Source organism: Desmodus rotundus, chromosome 9 (assembly GCF_022682495.2).
Source record: "Desmodus rotundus isolate HL8 chromosome 9, HLdesRot8A.1, whole genome shotgun sequence".
In the NCBI taxonomy this organism is placed as follows: domain Eukaryota; kingdom Metazoa; phylum Chordata; class Mammalia; order Chiroptera; family Phyllostomidae; genus Desmodus; species Desmodus rotundus.
In genome coordinates, this window is record NC_071395.1 from 40,495,950 (window position 1) to 40,517,761 (window position 21,812).

At 50.7% G+C, this 21,812-nt stretch overlaps 1 protein-coding gene across 1 annotated transcript; it reads left to right on the forward strand.

Moving 5' to 3' along the window:
- The first annotated feature begins 461 nt into the window (after nt 1-461).
- On the forward strand, nt 462-21,705 carry ACSBG2 (acyl-CoA synthetase bubblegum family member 2). Its single transcript, XM_053911218.1, has 13 exons — nt 462-501; nt 933-1,132; nt 4,545-4,633; nt 5,304-5,424; nt 7,635-7,721; nt 8,869-9,018; nt 12,968-13,144; nt 15,195-15,382; nt 15,509-15,742; nt 18,601-18,818; nt 20,647-20,786; nt 20,930-21,176; nt 21,632-21,705. Exons 1-13 carry the CDS (start codon nt 462-464, stop codon nt 21,703-21,705), a joined length of 1,965 nt encoding a protein of 654 aa, XP_053767193.1.
- The last annotated feature ends 107 nt before the right edge of the window (nt 21,706-21,812 follow it).

Sequence of the window (21,812 nt, forward strand, 5' to 3'; positions counted from 1 at the left end):
CCCCCATTAATATGTTGAAACCCACCCGCTCTCCCCCAGGTGATGGCACTAGGAGGTGTCTAGGTCACGAAGTTGGAGCCCCGTGAGTGGGATTGGTGCTCTGGGGACAGCTGCCCAGGGAGCTCCCTCCCCGCTCCCGCCAGGTGAGGACGCAGGGAGAAGTCAGTGTCTGCGAACCAGGAGGCAGGGACGCCAGATCTGTTGGAAATTTGATCTTCCACTTCCTCACCGCCAGAACCGTGAAAAATAAATGTCTGTTGTCTCTAAAGGACCCAGGTTACGGCATTTTGTTACAGCAGCCCTAAATTTTTATAGGTTGCAGTCCCAACAGTTACCCAGTACTTCAGAATGTGACCTAGTTTGTAAATCGGGTCATTGCTGATAGGATGGGTCTTAATCCAATATGACTGCTGTTCTTATAAAAAGGGGAAATTTGTACACAAGGAGAACGTGGTGTGAAGATGAAGGCGGAGAAGGCGGAGAAGGCGGAGAGGAAGGCTTGTAATGCTTCTATTACAAGCCCAGGACTCCAAAGATTACCCGCCAACCACTAGAGGGCGGGTAGGGGAGAGGAGGGAACAGATTCTTCCTCACGGCCTCAGGAGGAACCAACTGGCCGGCACCTCGATCCCGGGCTTTCTGCCTCCAGAACGAGGAGAGAGGAAATTTCCTTTGTCTCAGCCCCTCAGCCCAGAGTACAGGCACACCTCTTTTCATTCCCCTCTTTTCTGCACGTGGCAGGTACCGCGTTTTTTACAAATTGAAGGTTTGTGGCAACCCTGTGTTGACAAGTCCATCAGCACCGTTTTCCACCAGGCTTAGATGATGGTTAGCATTTCCTTTTAGCAATAAAGTATTTTTAAGTTAAAGTATGTGCCTTGTTTTTTTACACATAGCGCCGTTTAATTCCGGACTGTGGACCATTCATGCAGATGGAGAAGTCCTTCTGAGGCTATCAAAACATGGGCCAGGCCATGAGGCCCCGATAACCATCCCAGAATTTTTTCGGGAGTCGGTCAACCGATTTGGGATTTATCCAGCCCTCGCATCAAAGAACAGCAAAAAATGGGAAGTGCTGAATTTCAAGGAGTACTATGAGGCTTGTCGGAAGGCTGCCAGGGCCTTGATCAAGGTGAATGAGTCCTTCCTCCTTTCTTCCCTCTCTCTCCCTTCCTTCCTCCCTTATTACTTATTCAATCATTTGTTCAGAATAGGAAGCACACACACACACACACAGCACAATGCACAAGACACCACAGGATACGAAAGGTAATGTGAATATTTTCCCTCCAATTCTTGACTCCGTCCTTGTGAAGGCAGCCACCACTGCCAGTGCCTTGTACATCCTTTGGGCGAATAAATTGTGTGTATATGAGCCGAGTATATATGTATGTATATATTAGATACATATATGTATATGTTTATGTATATATTATGTAATTTCTCTTTTTTGCAAATCTTTGCATAAATAGTAGCCTACTATACCCACGATTCTGCATCTTGTTTTTTCCCTTTAGCATCGTATCTGTATGCATTAGTTAGCTACTGCTGCATAACAAATCACCCCTAAATTTAGCAACTTAAAATGGCAAACATTTATTGTCTCGGTTTCTGTGGGTCCCAAGTCCAGGAGGGGCTTAGCTGGATACTAGGCTTCGGGTTCAGGGCCTCTCCTCAGGTTGCAGTCAAGCTGTCAGCATGGGCTGCCTCATCTGGAGGACACACTGGCTGGAGGGCTCACTTCTAAGCTGATTATTGGCAGGACGCCTCACTTCCTTGCCCCCAGCTTTCCCCACCGGGCACCCCTGGGGTATTTTCCCAGTGTGGCAGCCAGCTCCCCCCAGAATGAGCGATCCGTAGACAGTGTGAACAAGATGGGCGCCAGGATACCTTTTCATGACCTAACCTCAGCCATGACACACTATCGCTGCTTCCGTATTCTGTTGTCACGCAGAGCCACCTGGGTGCAGCGAGGGAGGAGCGTATGCAAGAGCACAGCTATCAGGGGTGAGGGCCGTTGAGGGCCATCTCGAAGGCTGCTCCCACACTTTGAGATCCTTCCATATTGATTTATTTTTTTAAATCCACATTCTTTTCAACTGCAACTATGTGTGCAGCAGTATGGACTTAGCCAGCCCCCTGCAGTGTGCATTTAGGTTGTTTTCCAGACTTTTGTACCATACATGGTGCCACCGTGAGCCTCCTGGGTACAATGAATTCTCACCTAGAGGTGCCTCTGTGTGCCCACTCAAAGGGGTGAGAGGCTCTGCTTGCCTGTGTTCGTGCCAACATCATATTATCAAGAATGTTCCTCTTGGCCTGTTTGATAGGCTTGTGAGGCAGAATTCTAAGATGGCCCTGAGGTTCCCAGCCCCTGGCACATTCATGCTTATAGTCTCCTCTCCTTGAGCATGGGCAGGACTTATGACTATGAAGGATTTTTTCTCCTGTGGTGGCAAAGGTGCAGAGATTTAGAAGGTGTCATTAAGGTCTCTGACCAGTTGACTGTGAGTTTATCGAAAGAACAAAGGCTCAGGGGGAGCCAGACTTAATCGGGTAGAGCAGTACAGGAGAGATTCTCTGGCTGGCCTTGAGGACACAAACTGCAGCTTGTAGACAGGGCCATGGGGCAGTGGGTGGCAGACAGTCTCTAGGGCTGAGACCCATCTTCAGCCGACAGCTATCTCAGACACAGGACCTCAGTCATTCGACCACGAGGCATAAATTCTGCAAACACAGTATGAGTGCGGGAGGGGATTCTGTGCTTCAAAGGAGGCCGCAGTCCCCCCGCCCCCGAGGTCTTCACTGCAGCTTTGGGTGACCCTAAGCCAAGGACCCAGTTAGAGCCCCCAGCCTCCTGACCTGTGGGAACTGAGATGATAAATGTCTGCTCTTTCCAGCTGCTAGATTTGTGGTGATGCGCCATGCAGCAGCACACAGTGAGTACAGTAGATCTCTCCCGGGGCAGAAAGGTGTCTGCTGGTGGTTTTGATATACAGGAAATCAGGCCACGTTTTGACCTCGATCCCAGTCCCTCTCTCCCCTTCCCGATGCCCAAGCATCTTCGTGGAGAGACTGTGAGATGCCACAACTGAGACCCATCTGCTTGGGCTGGGTGTTTTCTTGGCTGGCCCGCCCAGTGGCATCGTGCCGTGGTTAGGTCACCTCCTGAAAGGCAACCCTTGCTAGCTTTGTGCCCTTAGCTGTGGAGCTCAAGGACCCTCTGCTCTCCAGACCTTGGGGATCCAACCAGAAATACATCCGTTCATCTCCACAGGAGTAGAGACGCACCTCCACGAGGACCACCTTTGTGTCACTAAGCAGAAACACTGGGCGATGCGGGCTGAGCATCAGCAGATGCCTCCAAATGCTTGTGGTTTCCCTAGTAACAGGGGTCCCTGGCAGCCTCGCCCAAACAACCCCAACAGGTTTGGGGTTACCCCAAAGCAGAGGGGTAACTCTAAGGAGGTCACCTTCAAGTCCAGGTGTCCTGGTTCATCCTCATCCACATCTAGACTAAGGCTACATCTCTAAAAGTACAATTGATCATCCCTGTAGGATATCACTCTCTGAGTGCCTTTGTTAGTGCGAATATAAATAAATCCACACTCATTAGAGTGTCTATTATTTTTAAAAAGAACAGGGAATGACAAGTGTTTGTGAGGATGTGGAGGAATTAGAACCTTCAGGCACTGCTGGCGGGAATGCAGAATGGGGCAGCTGCTGTGGAAAACAGTGGGGTGGTTCCTCAGAGAAATCAAACATCGAAATACCAATGACCTAGCAATCCCACTGCTGGGTACAGACCCCAGAGAATGCAAAGGAAAGACTCAAACACATGTGCGCACACTCCCATTCACAGCAGCAGCGTTCACACCGGCCAAAAAGTGGAAGCAACCCCAGTGTCCGTCCACAGATGGGGGATAAACACACTGTGGTGCGTCACACACAGGGACGTTACGCGGCTTCCACAGGAAGGACATTCTGCTTCGTGCCACAGCATGGGTGGGCCTTGAGGACATTATGTTCAGTGCGATCAGCCCGTCACAGAAGGACGAATACCGTGTGATCCCACTCACAGGAGGTCCCCAGAGAAGTCGGATCCACAGAGACAGGAAGCAGATGGTGGAGCCAGGGCTGGGGGAGAGGAGGGGAGTCAGCGTTTAGCGGGGACAGAGTGTCAGTCCGGGAAGGTGAGAAAGTTCTGGAGACGGACGGTGGGGATGTCGCACAACATGAGTGGACTTAATGCTGCTGAGCTGCCCACTTAAAATTGGCTAAAAAGGTACATTCATGCTGCAGTACTTTACTACAATAAAAATCAAGCATAAAAATAAATCAATGGCATATTATGTAGAGGGAGGCAAGCCAGTCTCCCAGGAGTAACGAAAACCTCATACCCAGATTTTAGCCCGAACACTGGCTTCTCTGCCACACCCGTGGGCTGGGACGGGGCTCTCCCACACCCAGGGTGCGCCGTCCCAAGAAGCAAAGCAACTCCATGTTTCCGTTTCCTGTCCATCAGTTTGTTTTTGCTTCCCCAGCTGGGCTTGGAGCGGTTCCATGGGGTCGGCATCCTGGGGTTCAACTCCTTGGAGTGGTTCATCGCCTACCTTGGTGCCATCCTAGCAGGGTAAGTGCGCGCCCTTCACCGTCAGTGCTGGCGATCTGCCGCTTGGCTGGCAGCCCTGGGCTGCTTCCCACCGAGTCGGGGGCGTTCGGACGCAGCTGCAGGTGGGCAGCTGAGACAGACACACAAACCGATGGACCTGATGAAAGGCTGGCGTCTGAAGTATAGAAGGAACTTCTAGAACTCAGTAATAAAAAGACAAACGGATTGTGAATAGACAAAAGACTATTCATAAAAGGACTTGAAGGGTGCTCGCTGTCATCAGCCATCAGGGAAACGCCAGTGAGACCCGACAGAGTGGTTGAAAGCAAGAACAAAAGGCTGAGGAAAGGGGAACAGGCCCGGAGCGGGGGTCCAAATCCCGCCTCTGGCATTCGCTCTTTGCGTGGCACTCTGCACGGTGGCTCCAGCGCCCTGGCTCCTGATCTCCTCATCTATAAAGCAGGTGCTGTGGGCTCTGGGACTGGATGTCACGAGGACATCCCAGGAGTCGCTGCTTCCATCTTCACGACCACTTGTGCTGGGTTTGCCATTGTTAGGTTGTGCAGGGGGAAGCCTGTGCCCAGGCTGCAAACTCAGAGCCTGCCTGCAGATCCTCCCCCACCCCCCCACCCCAGCACATTCTCCCCTCCCATGTGTGCACAGGACCCGCACGGGTGCTTTCTTTCCCCAGGGGCCTCTGTGTCGGCATTTATGCCACCAACTCTGCGGAGGCTTGCCAGTACGTCATTACCCACGCCAGAGTGAACATCCTGCTGGTGGAGAATGACGTACAGCTACAGAAAATTCTCTCGGTAAGCGCCCCCCAGCACTGCCTGCCCATCCCCCAGGGGGACCCAAGGCTCTGACCAGGTGTCTTCGTGTTCCCAGGCAGAAGCTAATGATCAGGTGGGGTGGTGGGGCTTGCTGCACACATAGGTCCGGGAAGAGTCTGCCACCGCTTCTGTGTACCTGGCAAAGCGGTGCGCTGGGGGAGCCTGGCGCGCTGGGGGAGCCTGGCACGCTGGGGGAGTTTAACTTCCGATTCAGGTTAACTTAGTTTCCTGCTCAGCCTCCACTTAAAAAATGCATCTATGCATAGTTTTACATACAGTCCACTGCTATTATTCTTTTAGAAGGGTGATTATTTTGAGCCTTGTAATTTTCTTAAAACTGTCTGCATTTCTGCAGTGCTTTTGTCTTTCTGGTCTATTTCTTTCCTGAGTTCTACCACCTCCTGTTTCGCTTCTGCCTGCTGTCTGGCCCTCTCTTCCCTTGTAGCTTTGCTTTGTGTTTACTTCATTAGGTTTGAAACTGTATGCTGGAAGGTAAGGTGGCGATTTTCCTTTGCTTTGTGGTGACTTGGTGAATTTTGACTTCTCTCTTATTTTCTCTTTTTTTTCCTTGCAGTATCTTTGTGTGAATATTGTAGAAACTTTTGCAGTTCCTTGTGTTTGAATGAGCTGCAGTTCCCCGAACCAGCTCTTGGCAGGAAGATGCTAAGGGGAAAGGGGTTTGGGGAGGGCGAGCCTCGGTGCCCAGATTCGCGGCTCAGCCTCAGGGCCGCTGGGGCTGCTTTGTACTACGCCATCACTCCCGAGTTACACATTGCTCCGCTTCCTAACGTTTCTGGAGTCCAGGTGTGTCTTGCCATCAACAGCATCCTCCCAGATCATCACTGGCCATGTTTTCCCACATTTTAACACCTCTGAAACTAGGGCACATTTGCCAGGCTCGGTGAAATCCTGGCTGGCTCAGGGACGCAGACACGCGGTGCCACCAGGCCTCCTTCAGACCTGGTCCAGGAAGGACAGGTTTCTACCGCCAGCCTTGAGCTGCTCTGAAACTGCTTCCTTACGTGATGCTTCCGTGGCCCCTGGCGCGCATGTCGCACCCTGTCTGCTCATAGCGGGACACACCGCGGGGAGGGCGATAAGCGGGGTGCGTCTTGTTCTCGCCACGGACACGGGCTTGCAATTGGGGTTCTCCACTGTTAGAAAATGCACGTGCCCCCTCCTTCCCCATGCACACCTGCGTCACTACTACGCCTTCCTGCCCTGCTTCTAGTATATTTGACTTCACACGCACGGAGCAATGCCGGGGTTATTTCCATCTCATTGTTGGACCGAAGGTGCTGCCCGTGGGAGATCTGTGGGTACGGTTGCTCCATATGGAAGAGTCGAAGCCAGGCCCTGACACGCCCCTCCCAAACTGCACGTTCAACTGTGCTGGGCAACCTCATTCTGGGCAATACTCAGGTCTCGCGGTGCTCCAGCTCTCCAGCGCCCCCTGCCTCCTCTAGAACCAACTCTGAACTCGCCACGGCCCCCAAGGTGGCCCTCACCATCCTCTCCCTGCCACCCCAGCCCAGCCTTTCTGCGCTCGTCTCTCCCCTGCACATTCGGGGCTGCTGCCTGCTCCCCGTGGTTGGATGTCTGTTCTCTCCCTTTGGGAAACTCTTGTCCGGCTGCTAGGAGCATGTCTGTTGTGCCAGCGACGTGGCTGTAACTATGATGAGCACTGTGAGTGTCGGAAGGGACTGTCTCGTTGGATTTGCTGGCAATGAGCCCCACTCCTTGTGTGCATGAAGAGGGTACAAGCACCCCACTGGCCTGGCCCCCTGAACCTTACAGTTCCGGGTACAGGCAGAGAGTTCTGAACCCACCCAGCCCCAGCCACCTGCATGGAGGACTTCTGTTGCTGGACTCCAACAGGAGTGTTCACTGGACTTGGCCGCACAGTGCAAGCTGCCCGCCCAACAGCCCTGCGGCAGATTTCAGCCTGAGGCGCACGTCTGTGTGAGGCTGCTATCTTCGGCCACTGTTAATTGTTGGGGCTGCTGATACTGCCACAAAGAGCCCAGCAACCCTAAAATCGGTCAAGACAAGGAGCAGTGTTACACAGAAAAGACAAGAGGGGAATACAAAGAGGTGGAGTTGTAGTGGGAGAGAGCTCAGGACACCCACCAGCTTCTGTTTTTCCCAGGGCTGGGGTGCCCTGAGGCCCACACCGAACTTTCTTTCAGATCCCACAGAGCAGGATGGAGACCTTAAAAGCGATTATCCAGTACAAGCTGCCAGTGAACAAGAGCAATAAAAACAACCTGTACTCTGTAAGTGGGAGGGGGCACAGGGCCAAGGGGAGGGCGAGGATGCTCAAAGGAAGTGGGTAGTGAGCTGGGAGAGGGACAGGCTCCCCAAGGGGAGTGGGGGGCCTTTGAGAGGCTTTTTTTTGGCATGAAGGGTACAGCTTAAGCAGAAAGATAATTTGTTGACTCATGTAACTATAACTCAGTGTGGATTTCAGGCATGGCTAGAACTAGGGGCTCCACTTTGCCCTCTTGGTTTCTTTTTAAGAATGTACATATTTCTTAAACTTTTTATTATTGATTTTAGAGCGAGAAGGAAAGAGAGAGATAGAGACAGAGAGAGAGAGACATCGACTTGTTGTTCCACTAATTTATGCATTCATTGGCCATTTCTTGTATGTTCCCTGACCGGGGATTGAACCTGCAACCTTGGTATATCACGACGATGCTCTAACCAACTGAGCAACCCAGCCAAGGCCCCTCTTGGTTTCTTGACTCCTCTCTAGCCTTGCTTTCCCTCATAGTCCTGAGATGGTCCTGCAGCTCCTAGGGCTATATTTTTACTCATTCTCATCCAGATAGCACTTACAGCAAAAGACCTGACTTGCTCTGTGATTGGACCATCTGAGGTCACATAACCCAACCCAATCCAATCAGAGGGCCTATGCAGATGGAGCTCTCTGCCATAAACCAATCAGGGCTGACCCCTGCAGTTGGAGTGGAGTTGATCCCATCAATCTGGTCACTGAGAAATTTGGGGTACAGAGTGGAATCTGGGAAAGCAGAGATCAAATAACATCAAATTCCATTGTCTAAGCATTTTACACATATTCATTTACTGCTTAGAACAACCCAAGAAGTTGGGTTCTGATACCATTCCCATCTTACAAATGAGGAATCTGAGGCACAGGGAGCTGCGGTGGCCTGTGTGGAGTGCAGGAGCCAGCAGTACACACCCGTGCGCTGTTGAGCACCCTCTGGTTGGAATGACAGCTTTGGTGAGAGGACCCGGGACTAGCAACCGTATATACCTTTTCTCTTTCTGAAAACCAAGCTTTAGGAGAGGCTGACGGGACGAGCTCTGACTGGGAAGAGGGAACGCCTGGCGTCCTGAGGTCACTTCTCACACTCCCTGAGTCCCCCACCCTCTTCTTGTCTTTTCTTTCCACAGTGGGATGAATTCATGGAACTTGGCAACAGCATCCCTGATTCCCGGCTGGACCAGATCATAGCGAGCCAGAAGGCCAATCAGTGCGCTGTGCTCATCTACACTTCCGGGACCACAGGCAACCCCAAAGGAGTGATGCTCAGCCATGACAACGTAAGTGCTGTCTCTGCCAACAGTTACCAGCTTGGTAGCATCCAGGCGCCCTTCCTTCAGGGGCACAGCCTTCGGGATGTTTTGCTCTTGACCCGCAGGGGCAGTGTGGCATTTAGGGGTCTAGCACACAGCCTTTAACAAGCGGTGTGCAGAGTCACGTAGACGCTTACGAGGGGCAGCAGAGTGCAGGGGTTGAGATCAAGGACCTCAGAGCAGACGTGGGCCCACACCTGACTCTGTGATCTCAGGCAAGACATGTAACCTCTCCTACCTCAGTTCTTTGTCTGGGAAACGGATGTGATATATAACAGTCCCTGCCCTGTGGGTTGCTCTGAAGATGATAATAGTCAATATCTGCAAAGGGCTAGGAGCTGTGTTTGGTAAGTGTGTGAAAGAGCAGCGAATATGTCCTGTGTTTCAGAGAAAAGTACAAGTCGAGGTTTTGATTCCTCTTCCTGCGTGTTTCGGGGGAGCGCTTACGGGCCTCTGGATGGCTGATGGTCATTTAAATGACTTATGAAACAGGAGGACATACTAAAAGATTTGTGTATAGAAAACCCTAGAAAATGCAAGCGTATCCACAGGGACAGAAAGCAGATTGGGGGGTGCCTAGGGAGGGCCCCAGGGAGGCATCACAAAGGGACACATGGAAATTTGCGGGGCGTGAGGGAAATGTTCATATTCTGATGATGGTGACGGTTTCACAGGTGCAGGCACGCGTCAGCTTGTGTCAGATTGTACACTTTGAATGTGCGCAGTTGGCTGTATGTCAATCACACCTCCATAAGCTGTTTAAAATAAGAACAAGACGGTAACATCTCACTTATGTAGCACGATCACTGACTGACACCAGGCACTGTTCCGAGTTTTACACTTAGGAAATCCTCACAGCGATTCTACTGAGTCTATCAGGCGGGTACTATTTTCACACATGAGAAACTGAAGTCCAGAGAGGTTAAGTTACTTGGCCCAGGTCACACAGCAGGCGACATGGCAGAGCCGGGATTTGCACCCAGGCAAGCGGGCTCCAGTCACATTTAACTGCACTGTGGATTGCTGTGGCTAATGTGAGGTGTCCAAAGATGCAATGTAAACCTGTAAGAGGTAGTTGCAGAACAGTACACAGAGCACAATGCCATATTTGTTATAACTGACAAAGCAGCAAGCGGTATGCGCATGTGCTAAGTTTGAGAGCAGAAAAATGTCTGGCAGCACACACTCCCACCTAGCCATGGTCGTTCCCCCTGTGAGTCAGAAAGATCGCTAGTCTTTCAATGAAGCTTTGCAACCTTATAAGAGCTTTTCCTTCCAGCCTAGCTTAGTTGTTACCAGCACACACTGGCCTTTGCACTGGCCATTCCCTCCGCATATCAGAGAGCTACACACTTACTTGCTCCTTTACCTCCTACCCATCCCTGTTCAAACATTACCTCCTCCGTGAAGTCCTCCCTGGTTTCCACGCTTAAAATAGCGAACAAGAAACCATTCCATTAACCCCTCATCTCCTCTGGCTGCTGTTTTTTTTTTTTAAACACTGTCGTATTATATAGTCATTTGTTTATCACAAACATTGGCTCCTTGAGGGTGGGGTTGTCTGTCTTGCTCACTGCTGTGTCCCCAGTGCCTGACACATAGGAGGACTCAGTCCATTTTTGTGGAATGAATGAGTGAATGAAAGGCATCTGATTAAACTCCCACCTGGCCCTGGCCAGCATTTATACGCCTAGTGGCTTCACATCTGGTGAGACATTTTCCCAGCCTTGGAGTGACAAGCACAGACCCTGGAGCGAGGCTTCCTGGGTTTGAGTGCTGGCTCTCCCACTTCCCAGCAGTGTGGCCCAGGACAAATTCTTTAACTCGTCTGGAACTCAGTTTCCCCACCTGTGAAACAGCGATGAGAACTGTTTCTGCTCTGTGAGCTGCCACGTAGGTTAAATTATTTCATATACTGTGTTGTTAGCTACTGCTGCATAACAAGTCATTCTAGAACTTAGTGACCCAACGCACCAACAGCGTGACTTATCTGGGTCTGGAATTGGGCAGGGCCCAGCAGGGTGTTTCTCCTGCCCCACGCAGCGGCGTCAGCTGGGGTGGTTCAGCCGCATTCAGCCTCTTCCCTCAATAAATGGGTGTGGGGTGCGGAGGAGCATAGGCTGGGAGCAACAGTGCTTATGGGACAGAAGTAAGACCCTCCCGTCCTACGGCCCAGAGAGGGAAGTGGGACTAGCCTTGAGCGCCTCCTACAGGTCAAGAGTTTTGAATATGACGCTGCACTCCAGCCCTTCTATCTTCTCTTTCACTCATTCATTCAACCAAAACGTGCTGAGCACGGACGGTGTGCTGGGGATACACCACTGAACAAACCGACCCAACCATGGTCCCAGAAAGACAGAGCGGGAATGAACAAATAAAGCCACTTGTTCTCCAAAGGTGACAAACACACACATGAAAGGATGCTCAGCCTCCCTGATCATCAGGGAGACGCAAGTCAACACCACAATGAGATACCACCTCCCCCTGTCAGAATGGCCACCAGTAAACCAACGAACATGTGCCAGCAAGGATGTGAGGAAAATGCAACCCTCGTGCACTGTTGGTGGGGTCGTATGTGGGTGCAGCCACTGTGGAAAGCAGTATGGAGGCTCCTCAAAAAATTAAGAATAGAACCGCCATATGGCCCAGGATTCCACTTCTGGGTACTTACCCAAAGAATCCAAAACACTAATTCTAAAGATAAATGCACCCCTAAGTTCAATGCAGCCTTATTTACAATAGCCATAATATGGAAGCAGCCCGAGTGTCCATCAATAGATGAGTGGATAAAGAAGATGAGCATATATTTATTTATATACGGAATGGAATGTTACCCTGCCATGAAAAGGAACGAAATCTTGCCACTTGTGACAACACAGACGGACCCAGAGGGCATCGTGCTGAGTGAAATGAGTCAGACAGATGGAGACGCATGGCCTCACTTCCGTGTGCACTTGAAGAACAAACCATGTGAGCAAAACAGAAACAGACCCATGGAGAGAACAAGCAGATGGCTGCCAAAGGAGAGAGGGGTGTAGGGATGGGAATAAAGAAAACATTGTAAATAAAATAAAATAAAACCATTCAGGTAATGGTGAGTGGTCTCCAGAGAAGTAGGCAACGGAAACTTTGGTTTGGGTGTGTGTGTGAGACCCTCTCTGCGGTGACGACATTTAAGCGGAAACTTGACATGTGAGAAGGAGTCAGTTGTGGGGGAGGCTGGACAGACAGAGGGGACGGCTAGTGCAAAGGCCCTGAGGCCAGATCCTGTCTCATGTGCTGGAGGAACAGTGCAGAGGCCCATGTGGCTGGTGGGTCAATGAGGTAACTGTTTACCAGAGATTTACGACACCAGTGAGAAATACAGATCACCAAATTATAGATACACTAAAACTTTACATCGAGGCATGCATGGGATTCTGGGTGGCCTCTTTGTTCATTGGACAATGTCGGTCCCAGAATTTTATACTGGGCAGGAGATACCTCTGGGCCCATTTTACAGATGAGAAAATAGAGGCTGCAAGAGATTGTGAGCAAATAGCCCAGCTTCACTCAGCTAAGCAAACGGTGGAGTCAGGATCTGATTCGGGAACACTTACTGAATCCTTCGGATTTCTAACCTTCTGGATAGATGGTCTGACTGTAGCATCTGCTGTTGGATCCAAAGCTGCCGCTGAATGTCACAGCCCCTTCCATCCCCAGGCAAGTTGGTTACCTCTCTGTGCTTCCATGTTTGCTCTGTGAAGTAGGGACGACCTAGCTGCTGACCCCAGCGTGTTACAATGAATGTTCAAGAACTGAGAGTCTGTAAAGGACTTGGTTGATGCTTTGCAAGTGTCTGTTAAAGAAGTGCATTTATGTGGCCCCCCCAGCCGGGACGAGGCACTCTGGACCATAAGCCCCACTTGTGTTCCAGATCACGTGGTTGGCCGGGATGGTGGCGAGGGACTGCAGCCTGTCTTGCGCCCCAGAAAAGCAGGAGGTGGTGGTTAGCTATCTTCCCCTCAGCCACATTGCAGCTCAGATGATGGATGTCTGGGTGCCCATGAAGATCGGGGCTTTCACCTACTTTGCCCAACCGGACGCTCTCAAGGTGAGGCTGGGGGCAGCCTGGGTGTGCGGGTGGCTGCACAAAGCCCCCGCTCTAGGGCTTCCTTCTTGTCCTCGTCTCACACGTCACTTGGCAGCATCAGAAACAGCCACATTCTTGTACATCCTGTCTTCACCCGGGTCAGGGCGTTCGTGTAGCTTGCACAGTGACCAACCCAAGACCAAGATGTGAATGGTGCTGAAAGCAGAATGTGTGTGTAGTTTTTTTTTTTTTAAAGTCAGTATTCCCAGCTCCTAAAAGCTCCCCAAATGAAACCCATCTCAAGACCCCTAACTTACTCTTATCTGCAAAGTCCCTTTTGCTGTGAAAGGCAACATTTACAGGCTTGGGGTGAGGACATGAGTATCTTGGGGGTGTTGTGATTCTGCCTTCCACATTCTACCAAACAGGCTGTTTTAGGGCCTTTGTACTTCCTTCTAGAAGGTTCATTCTCCTGTTCTTTGAATGGCTGATGACTCTTTTGTCATTTTCTTCTCTGCTTAAATTTCCTCATCTGCCCCAAGCTCAGTGTTTGAGGTGTAGAAGCCACTCAATCAATGCTTCATTTCTTGGCTGAATGACAAATGTGTACACATACCCTCACCTCCAGGACCCAGGAAGTTCCCCTTCTCCCACCTCCCTATCAACCTCATAATATTGTCAAAAAACTTTAAGACAATCAACCTGAAGGGTGAGAAACGTGCCTGGCACAGTTGAAGGAAATGCCAGGCTTTCCCAAAGTGACCGCACCGTTTTATATTCCCGCCAGAAGTGTGACAGCATTCCACTGTCTCCTCCTTCTCACGGACATGCCATCATTGTCATCGCCATCATTACTGCCATCCTGGTGGGTGTGAAGTGGCATCTCGTCACCTGAGTTGCCGTTTCCCTGATGACTCATGGTGGCGAACAAGTTTTCGTGTGCTTGTTGGCTGCTTGTATATCTTCTCTGGAAAAATGTCTGTTCGAACCTTTGCCCATTTAGCAATGTGGTTGCATATCTTCTTCTCGGTGAGTTTGAAGGGTTCTTTATACATTCGGGATGTGAATTCTCTCTTAAATATGTGCTTTGCAAATACTTTCTCCCAGATGTGTGCTTGTCTTTTTGCTTTGACTCTGAGGTCCAATTTCTTTCTCTTTTTCATACTTTTGGTGTCGTGCAGAAGACATCACTGCCCATGCCAAAGGCACAGGGATTTTCTTCTCTGTGTTCTTCTAGAAGCCTTTTAGTTTCAGGTCTCACATTGAGATGGGTGATCCGTTTTGAGTTTACTTTTCTGTTTGGTGAGAAGTAAGGCTCTAGGCTAAGTTCTTATTTTCATTTTTACTTTGGGGGAGGATGTGAATATCCTTTACACCTTTCAATTGCCTCAGCACTGTGATTGTCAATTGATCACAAATGTAAAGATCCATCTCTGGCTTTTCTATTCTATCCCATTGGTCTATACGTCTATTCTCACACCAAAACCACACTAACTTGTTTTTTCTGGCTTTACGGTAGGATGACCACCTTGTGCTATTTGTTGAGGACTTTACCAGTTTCATAATTTAAAATTCCACATGCCAGGAACTGCTTTAGCTCCGGGCAAACCAGGATGGTTCATGACCCTATTTAATAATAAATTTCAAAATCAGATAGTAAGTCTTTTGATTTTGTTCTTTTCCAAAATTGCTTTGGCTATTCTAGGTCCTCCACATTTCCATATCAATTTTAAGATCAGCTTGTCGATTTGTATGAACAAGCCTGCCTGGGTTTTGATAGGGATTGCATTGAACCTATAGATAAGTTTGGGGGACTTTTGCACCCTTTGAAACACTTACATAATATTCCATTGCAGGCTTGGGCAGCAGATTTTTTACCAGCCTCCCACTCTCCACTCTAGAGGGAGAAAATCTGATTAGTTACTGACCAGCCAATGGCTTTGGGCTGCTCAGCCTGGTCCAATCAGTCAAGAGAAGGTTTTCCTGGGCTGAGTTGAGTAGCCAGGCAGAGATGGACATCTCGGGTCCATGGAAGGTTCAGGCATGGCTACCCCAGCTCTGTCCCATGCAGGGCACCTTGGTCAGCACTCTGCAGGAAGTAAAGCCTACTGCCTTCATGGGGGTGCCCCGAATCTGGGAGAAGATGCAGGAGAAGATAAAGGAAAGTAGTGCCAAATCCTCAAACTTGAAGAAGAAGGTGTTTTCATGGGCAAGAACTGTTGGCTTGAAGATCAATACTAAAAAGATGTCCGGTTTGGGGTAGGTGGAGTGCCAAGGTGGGAGGGTGGGGAGGGTGGTGGGTGAGGGGCTCAGCCTGCTCCAGCTGGGACCCATCGGCCCATTTTGGACCCTTGGCTAAAGAGCTCTCTTTGGCATTGTTCACAGGACACACGACACACCCATGAGCTACCGCATGGCCAAGGCACTTGTTTTCAGCAAAGTCAGGAACACCCTTGGCCTTGATCACTGCCACTCTTTTATCAGTGGGGCCGCGCCCCTCAGCCCCGAGACCTCTGAGTTCTTTCTAAGCCTGGACATACCTATAGGAGAGATGTATGGTATGAGCGAAAGCACAGGACCTCACACCATATCCGAAGGGGATAACTACAGGCTTCTAAGGTAATGGCCTCCGGGGCAGATCACAGTCCTCCAACCACACAGGGTCAGGGAAGAGAGCTGGGAGGGAGGATGGGCTCTGCGCTAAGATGAATTCTGACTGGTCTCTAGAACAAGCCCTGTTCTCCAGCTCCCAAGCCCTAAATCTTCATGACCATGGGAAGCCCGTTTGTCAGAGCATCCTCCAACGAGGGGAAGGGTGCTCAGACATCCCATGGTCTCCTTCTGACTGCCACTGCCGAGTTCTGCCTCCAAACAGACCGACCCCCGGGCTCCAGTGCAGGGACCTCAGGGCCCCTCATCCCCAGGACGCGCAATCTCAAACACATCCGAGGGCCCCCTCTGGCTTTCTCCCAAGCTCAGCTTCCCCCCGGGCTACAGGACTGCACCCAGTAATACTGAAACAGTGAGAATACCGAAGGCACAGTCCACTCCCAGCCTGAGAGCCACGTTCCTTTGCAGAACCTTCTGGTTGTCTCTCTTCTTTCCCTGTCGCAAGTCTGGCTTGTGTCTCATTTGTGGCCAGGTTCCAATTCCCTTTGCACTTAGCAAAAACTAAGTTCAATCTACCTAATCTGGCAAAAGTCATCTCTTGCCTTTTACTTTGCCTTGCAGGGGAGATTTGCACCTCAATAACTCCCCCTCTCCACTCCATAATCCTATCTGAGGTCTGTTTTCTGCAGAACTCAAATGTCCACTAGAGTTTTTCCCAAACTCACGGGTGGTCCTCCCCTGAAGAGGAGTGACACAGTCCCAACCCCGGAGGAAAGGTACAAACTCCAGCCTCTATCTTTAACTATTTTTTCGATGAGGAATACTTGCACACACACAAAGGCAGAAGGCATGAAATGATGGAGTGAAACGTTCCCTCCCTCCCTCCCTCCACGTCCCGTTCACCCTGGATGAGTTCGAGGGGGCTGCCGTGACAAAGTTCCCTACGCTTAAACAACAGAAATTGATTTCCCACAATCTGGAGACTAGAAGTCCAGGTCAGGGTGTCGGCAGGGCTGGGTCTTTCTGAAACCTGTGAGGGATAATCTGTTCCACACCCTCTCCCAGCCTCTGGGGGCCACGGGCAACCGACTGCGTCCTTGGCTCATAGAAGCATCGCCCTCGTCTCTGCCTTCATTTTCACATGGCACCCCCATGTGCGTGTCTGTGTCCAAATCTCCCCTTTTGTAGTAAAGACACCAGTCAGACTGGATTTGGGGCCCTGCTCCTCCAGGATGACCGCATCTTAATCAACCAATTACATCTACAAAGACCCTAGTTCCAAATAAGCTCACATTCTGAGCTACTGGGAGTTAGGATGCAAAATATGAATGGGGAGACACAATTCAACCCGTAATACCCTCCCTGAGACAAAACAACCACATCGTATTCTTTTAAATTTACCTGGCATGTGAGTGCATTGGCAAATCTCCTTTTAGCCCAAACAGAAGCGCTTCCCGGGCAAAAATGGACACAAAACCCATCCTTTCTGCTATGAGTTCAGGAACCGAAAAAACTCCGATGACATGATATCCCTCACTACCTGGATTCACAATACAAACTTCCACTCAGTCTTGACTCACACCATCGAAGCTCAGAAACCAGACAATTCTGGCTGGTAAGGGATTCTTATGGAGAATGTTCCCTATCAGTGCAAACAGCCGCCTCATTTTTAACAACTGCGTAGTGGTCCACCGGCGGATGTACCGTAATTTATTTAATTGGTCCCTTTTCTGGTGGATATTTAGGGCTTTTTATTCCTCCATTATTTGTCACCATAAACAATGCTAAAGTGAATGCTTTGTATGTACACTGTATTTTTGCTAAACCGTTGGAGGAAAATGGGATCCCTTCACAACTTTCATGGATACTCCTTTTATTACGAATGAAGTTGAAAAGAATCCTTTTCATACATTTAAAAGCCCTGTGTATTTCCTTTCCGCTGAGTTATCTGTCCATACCATCTGCCCCTTCCCAAAACTAGACTAGCAGGCCCTTTACTCTCGGTTTGTTGGCACTCTACACACTAAGGAAAGTCAGCCCTTTGTTTTCTCATTCGAGTGGCAAATAGTTTACCCTTAGGTTTATCACTGGCATTTTGTTTTAGTTAAGGTTTTTTTTGCTCTGCAGAATTTTTTAAATCTTTACATGGTTAAACTTATCAATCTTTTCTTTATGGCTTCTCTGTTTGTCCACATTCTTAGAAAGACCTTCAATGGGGAAGTCATAAAGAGGCTCTTACTAGATTGTGAGCGCCTTGGGTGCGCCTTTCTCTTTTGCTAACTAAGGGAATCCCTACAATTAGCCCTAACCCCACTGGCCCTTCTACTGGTGAAAGAGATCTCGGTATAGCTGTAATCCTTTCTCTTCTGCATTCTACAGTAAAACTGCCCTCCCAAATGTTATCTGCAGGAAGAGAAGTCTTACAAGAATCCAGACTGCGGGTGGTGCTATTCTATCTTATGGGAGTAACTTTAACCTCTGAAGAGATTCTGTTTGGTTGTCCTGGTCTTTGCGAGCAGGCCTATACATCTGTTTTCTTAATGACGAGGTTGTTTTGTTGCTATTCTTAAACCAGAAGCACTTTGTCCTCCTCCCGTTTATGTGGAGATTAAAACCTACAGCTCTGCTCTGCGTCCCAGTTCGCCAAGTGTTTGGGAATTTGACTCGCCGGATTGAACATTCCCCCTCCCCTCGTTTGGCAAACACCACCTTACACCCCTCAGGTCCTGCAGAGGGTGAAAGAAGCAGACCGGCCCGGGGCCTACTGGGCAGAGTGTCAGGAACCTGGGCTACAGATGGAGGCGGACCTGTGTGGGGGAGGTACCCCGTCTCTCTGAGACTCGGTTCCCCCTCCCATTCACTGGCAGCTGTGGCAAAGTCATAAGTGGGTGTGAAAACATGCTGTACCAGCAGAACAGCGACGGCGTTGGGGAGGTCTGCATCTGGGGCCGGCATGTCTTCATGGGCTACCTGGAGAGGCGGGAAGACACCATGGAGGCCATCGACGAGGAAGGCTGGCTGCACACGGGGGACCTGGGCCACATGGACAACCAGGGTTTCCTCTACATCACCGGCCGCATCAAAGGTATGGGGAATGGGCTCTGCAGGGGTCTCCCGCAAGCAGGTCCACCCTGAACACTTAAGGGCCCGGCACAGCAGCACAACACAGGCCCTCAGCTCCCACCTCCCGCGGGGGCATCACTGGGATATACAGGGTCGCCCTGTTCTGCACACCCCGGCTCTGTCCTTGTGCACCGCACTTGGCCCTCGGCAGGGTGGACCTGGGCAAGATGCCCACCCCAGCCCTGACACCTGTTTCCTGCCCTGTAATTTGAGAATAATAATAGTAATCTACAGTTATAATGATGAAATGAGGATTGAATGAAATGTCAAACAGGGATTGGCCAGCTTTTCCTGTCAAGGGTCCAACCGTCAATATTTTCGGATTTGCAGGACAAGTGGTCTCTGCTGCAGCCACACAACTTGGCAGGAGTGTGAGGCAGAAGCAGCCACGGACGATACGTAGGCAAATGGGTGTGGCTGTGCGCCAGTATGCATGTCATATAATTTTCACGTGGCATAAATATTATCCTTCTCTGGATTTCCTTCTAACCATTTAAAAATATAAAAGCCATTTTTGGCCCGTGGCCATACAAAAGCAAGCGGGAGGTTGGATTCGGCTCCCAGGTGTAGTTCACCACCACTGATGTAGACAGGGCATTTGGCACTGAGCCTGACCCAGGGAGTAACTATTCAATAAGTGGGCTGTGTTAGCATTATTTCCATGGTGAGCAACAGAAAACCCTTCTTATAAGCAGGTTTGAGTGAAAAAAGGGAAACTTGTTTCAAAAACTGAAAAGTCCAAAAGTTTCTTGCTTCAGGCATGGCTGGATCCAGGTGCCAAAACAATGGCACAGGGAATCTCTTTATCATTCTCTTACTGAGCTATCTTCTGTGTTGGGGCCATTCCTGAAGAAGCTTTTCCCTATTTGCTTCCAGGATGGCTGCCAATAGTCTAGGCTTACCCTAACCCCCAAGGGATAAGGGTCTGTTATTCCCAATAGTTTCAGCAAGAGTTTAGTCCTGACTCTCACTGGGTACCATCTCAGAATGAATTACCATAGGATGGGATACACTGATGGGTCAGACCTGGTCACACGCTCACCCTGCAGTTCATCTGCCCAAACCGCATAAAGAAGAGAGTAGTTCCCTAGGGGAACTTCGGGGGGCATTTACCCCATGGAGGAGTCACCGGGCAGACGACACCACAGATGTCCATTACATGACGATGTTATCACTAACACTGTAATGACTTCAGTAAAGGTGACTGCGAGACGCTGAAATGAAGCAGAGAGGGCTCGGGTGGGCGGGACAGGAAGCTGCCAGCATCCCAGGATGAAAGAGCAAGTGAAGGACGTGTCTGGGGCAGGAGGAGGCTCGGGGGGAGAAAGCGACATGGTATTTTTAGACATGCCAAAATTAGGGGTGCAGCACAAAACCCCTGGGTGAGACTGGATTTAGGTTACTTTGGGGTTGCCAAGTGAGGGAGAAATCAGGAGACAGAGAGACAGGTTTGGCCAGAAGCATCTCACCATCTTCCAAAGTAGACGTATCAGAGGGCCTGGGCCAGGGTCTGGGGGACTGAGAAATAGTCACTGAATCCGTAAGTTGCTATCCCGGTGGGATGCACAGGATTTGGACACTTCATGGGAATTTGGAGAAAATGGGGGAGGGGGCCTGCAGCCTGGAGAAGGGCATGGTGGGAGTCCCAGCAAAGGGCAGCGCTCCTCCTCTGTGTCTGGGTTTTCTGGGTGAGTGGCTGTCCGTGCCAATACCTGTCCCCTCAGATCCCCAAGCAAGTGGGGTTTCCTGTTGTGGTGGTTGAGCCCACACAGAACCGTGTGTTGTTCCAGAAATCCTCATCACGGCTGGCGGCGAGAACGTGCCCCCTGTCCCCATTGAGAACATGGTTAAAGAGAAGATTCCCATAGTCAGTCACGCCCTGCTAGTGGGGGATAAGGCCAAGTTTCTAAGCATGCTGCTGACGCTGAAGGTAACGTGGGCGTCCTGCGGGGCCTCTGCCCCAGGGTCCGGAGGGCGTGCCCCTGTGGGTTCTAGACCACCTGCTTAGACCCAAGGGCTGGCTGGGGGGGGGGGGGTAGGGGTGGGTGTGGTGACGGAGGTGTCCCGGGGCAGTGTGAGATAGACAGGATAAGCGGAGAGCCTCTGGACAAACTGAGCTGGGAGGCCATCGACTTCTGTCAGCACCTGGGCAGCCAAGCGTCCACAGTGAGTGAGATCGTGAAGCTGCAAGACCCCCTGGTCTATGTGGCCATCCAGAAAGGCATAGATGCTGTGAACCAGAAAGCCACCTCCAACGCGCAGAAGATTCAGAAGTGGACCCTCTTGGAGAAAGACTTTTCTGTGCAAGGCGGAGAGCTGGGTGAGCGGCCTGGAGAGCTGGTGGCCTTGGCACTTGGAGGCTGGCTCCTGGCTAGTGTCCAAGGCCATGTGGGCTCTGAGACATGTCCTATTCTAGGGGGTCAGAGGGTCTGCGGGACCAGCTGGGGACAGAGAGAGATGCTGTCACTTCCAACTGGTGCCCAGCTGCCTGCGACCACACACGCACACACACACACACACACAGTCCCCTCTCCCCAGGGCAGCCACATCCCCCACTCTGGGAATAAGAGCCCAATTCCTCACCATGGCTCCGTGTGAGCTGTCTCCTGCCCTCTCCTTGTCACTGACTCTGCCCCAGTGATGGCAAAGGTGGGACACCCAGGAAGTGGGTCACCAGCTAGCCCCAGCCCTGCGACCCTCTTGTCTGGTCCTGCACGGGGCACGTGGACTTTTATGTTATCTCCACAACGGAACTGGTTTCTCCTTTCTCGATAGGTCCCACAAAGAAGATGAGGAGACATTTCATCATCCAGAAATACAAAAAGCAAATTGAAAACTTCTACCACTGACTGACCGGCAGAGCGGCTCGTGGCCGTCCTGAGGGTGAGACTGGCTTCCCGGGCTGTGCCTCTGACGAGTGCAGCGGGCAGTCTCCCACCCGTGGGCAGGCCGGCTC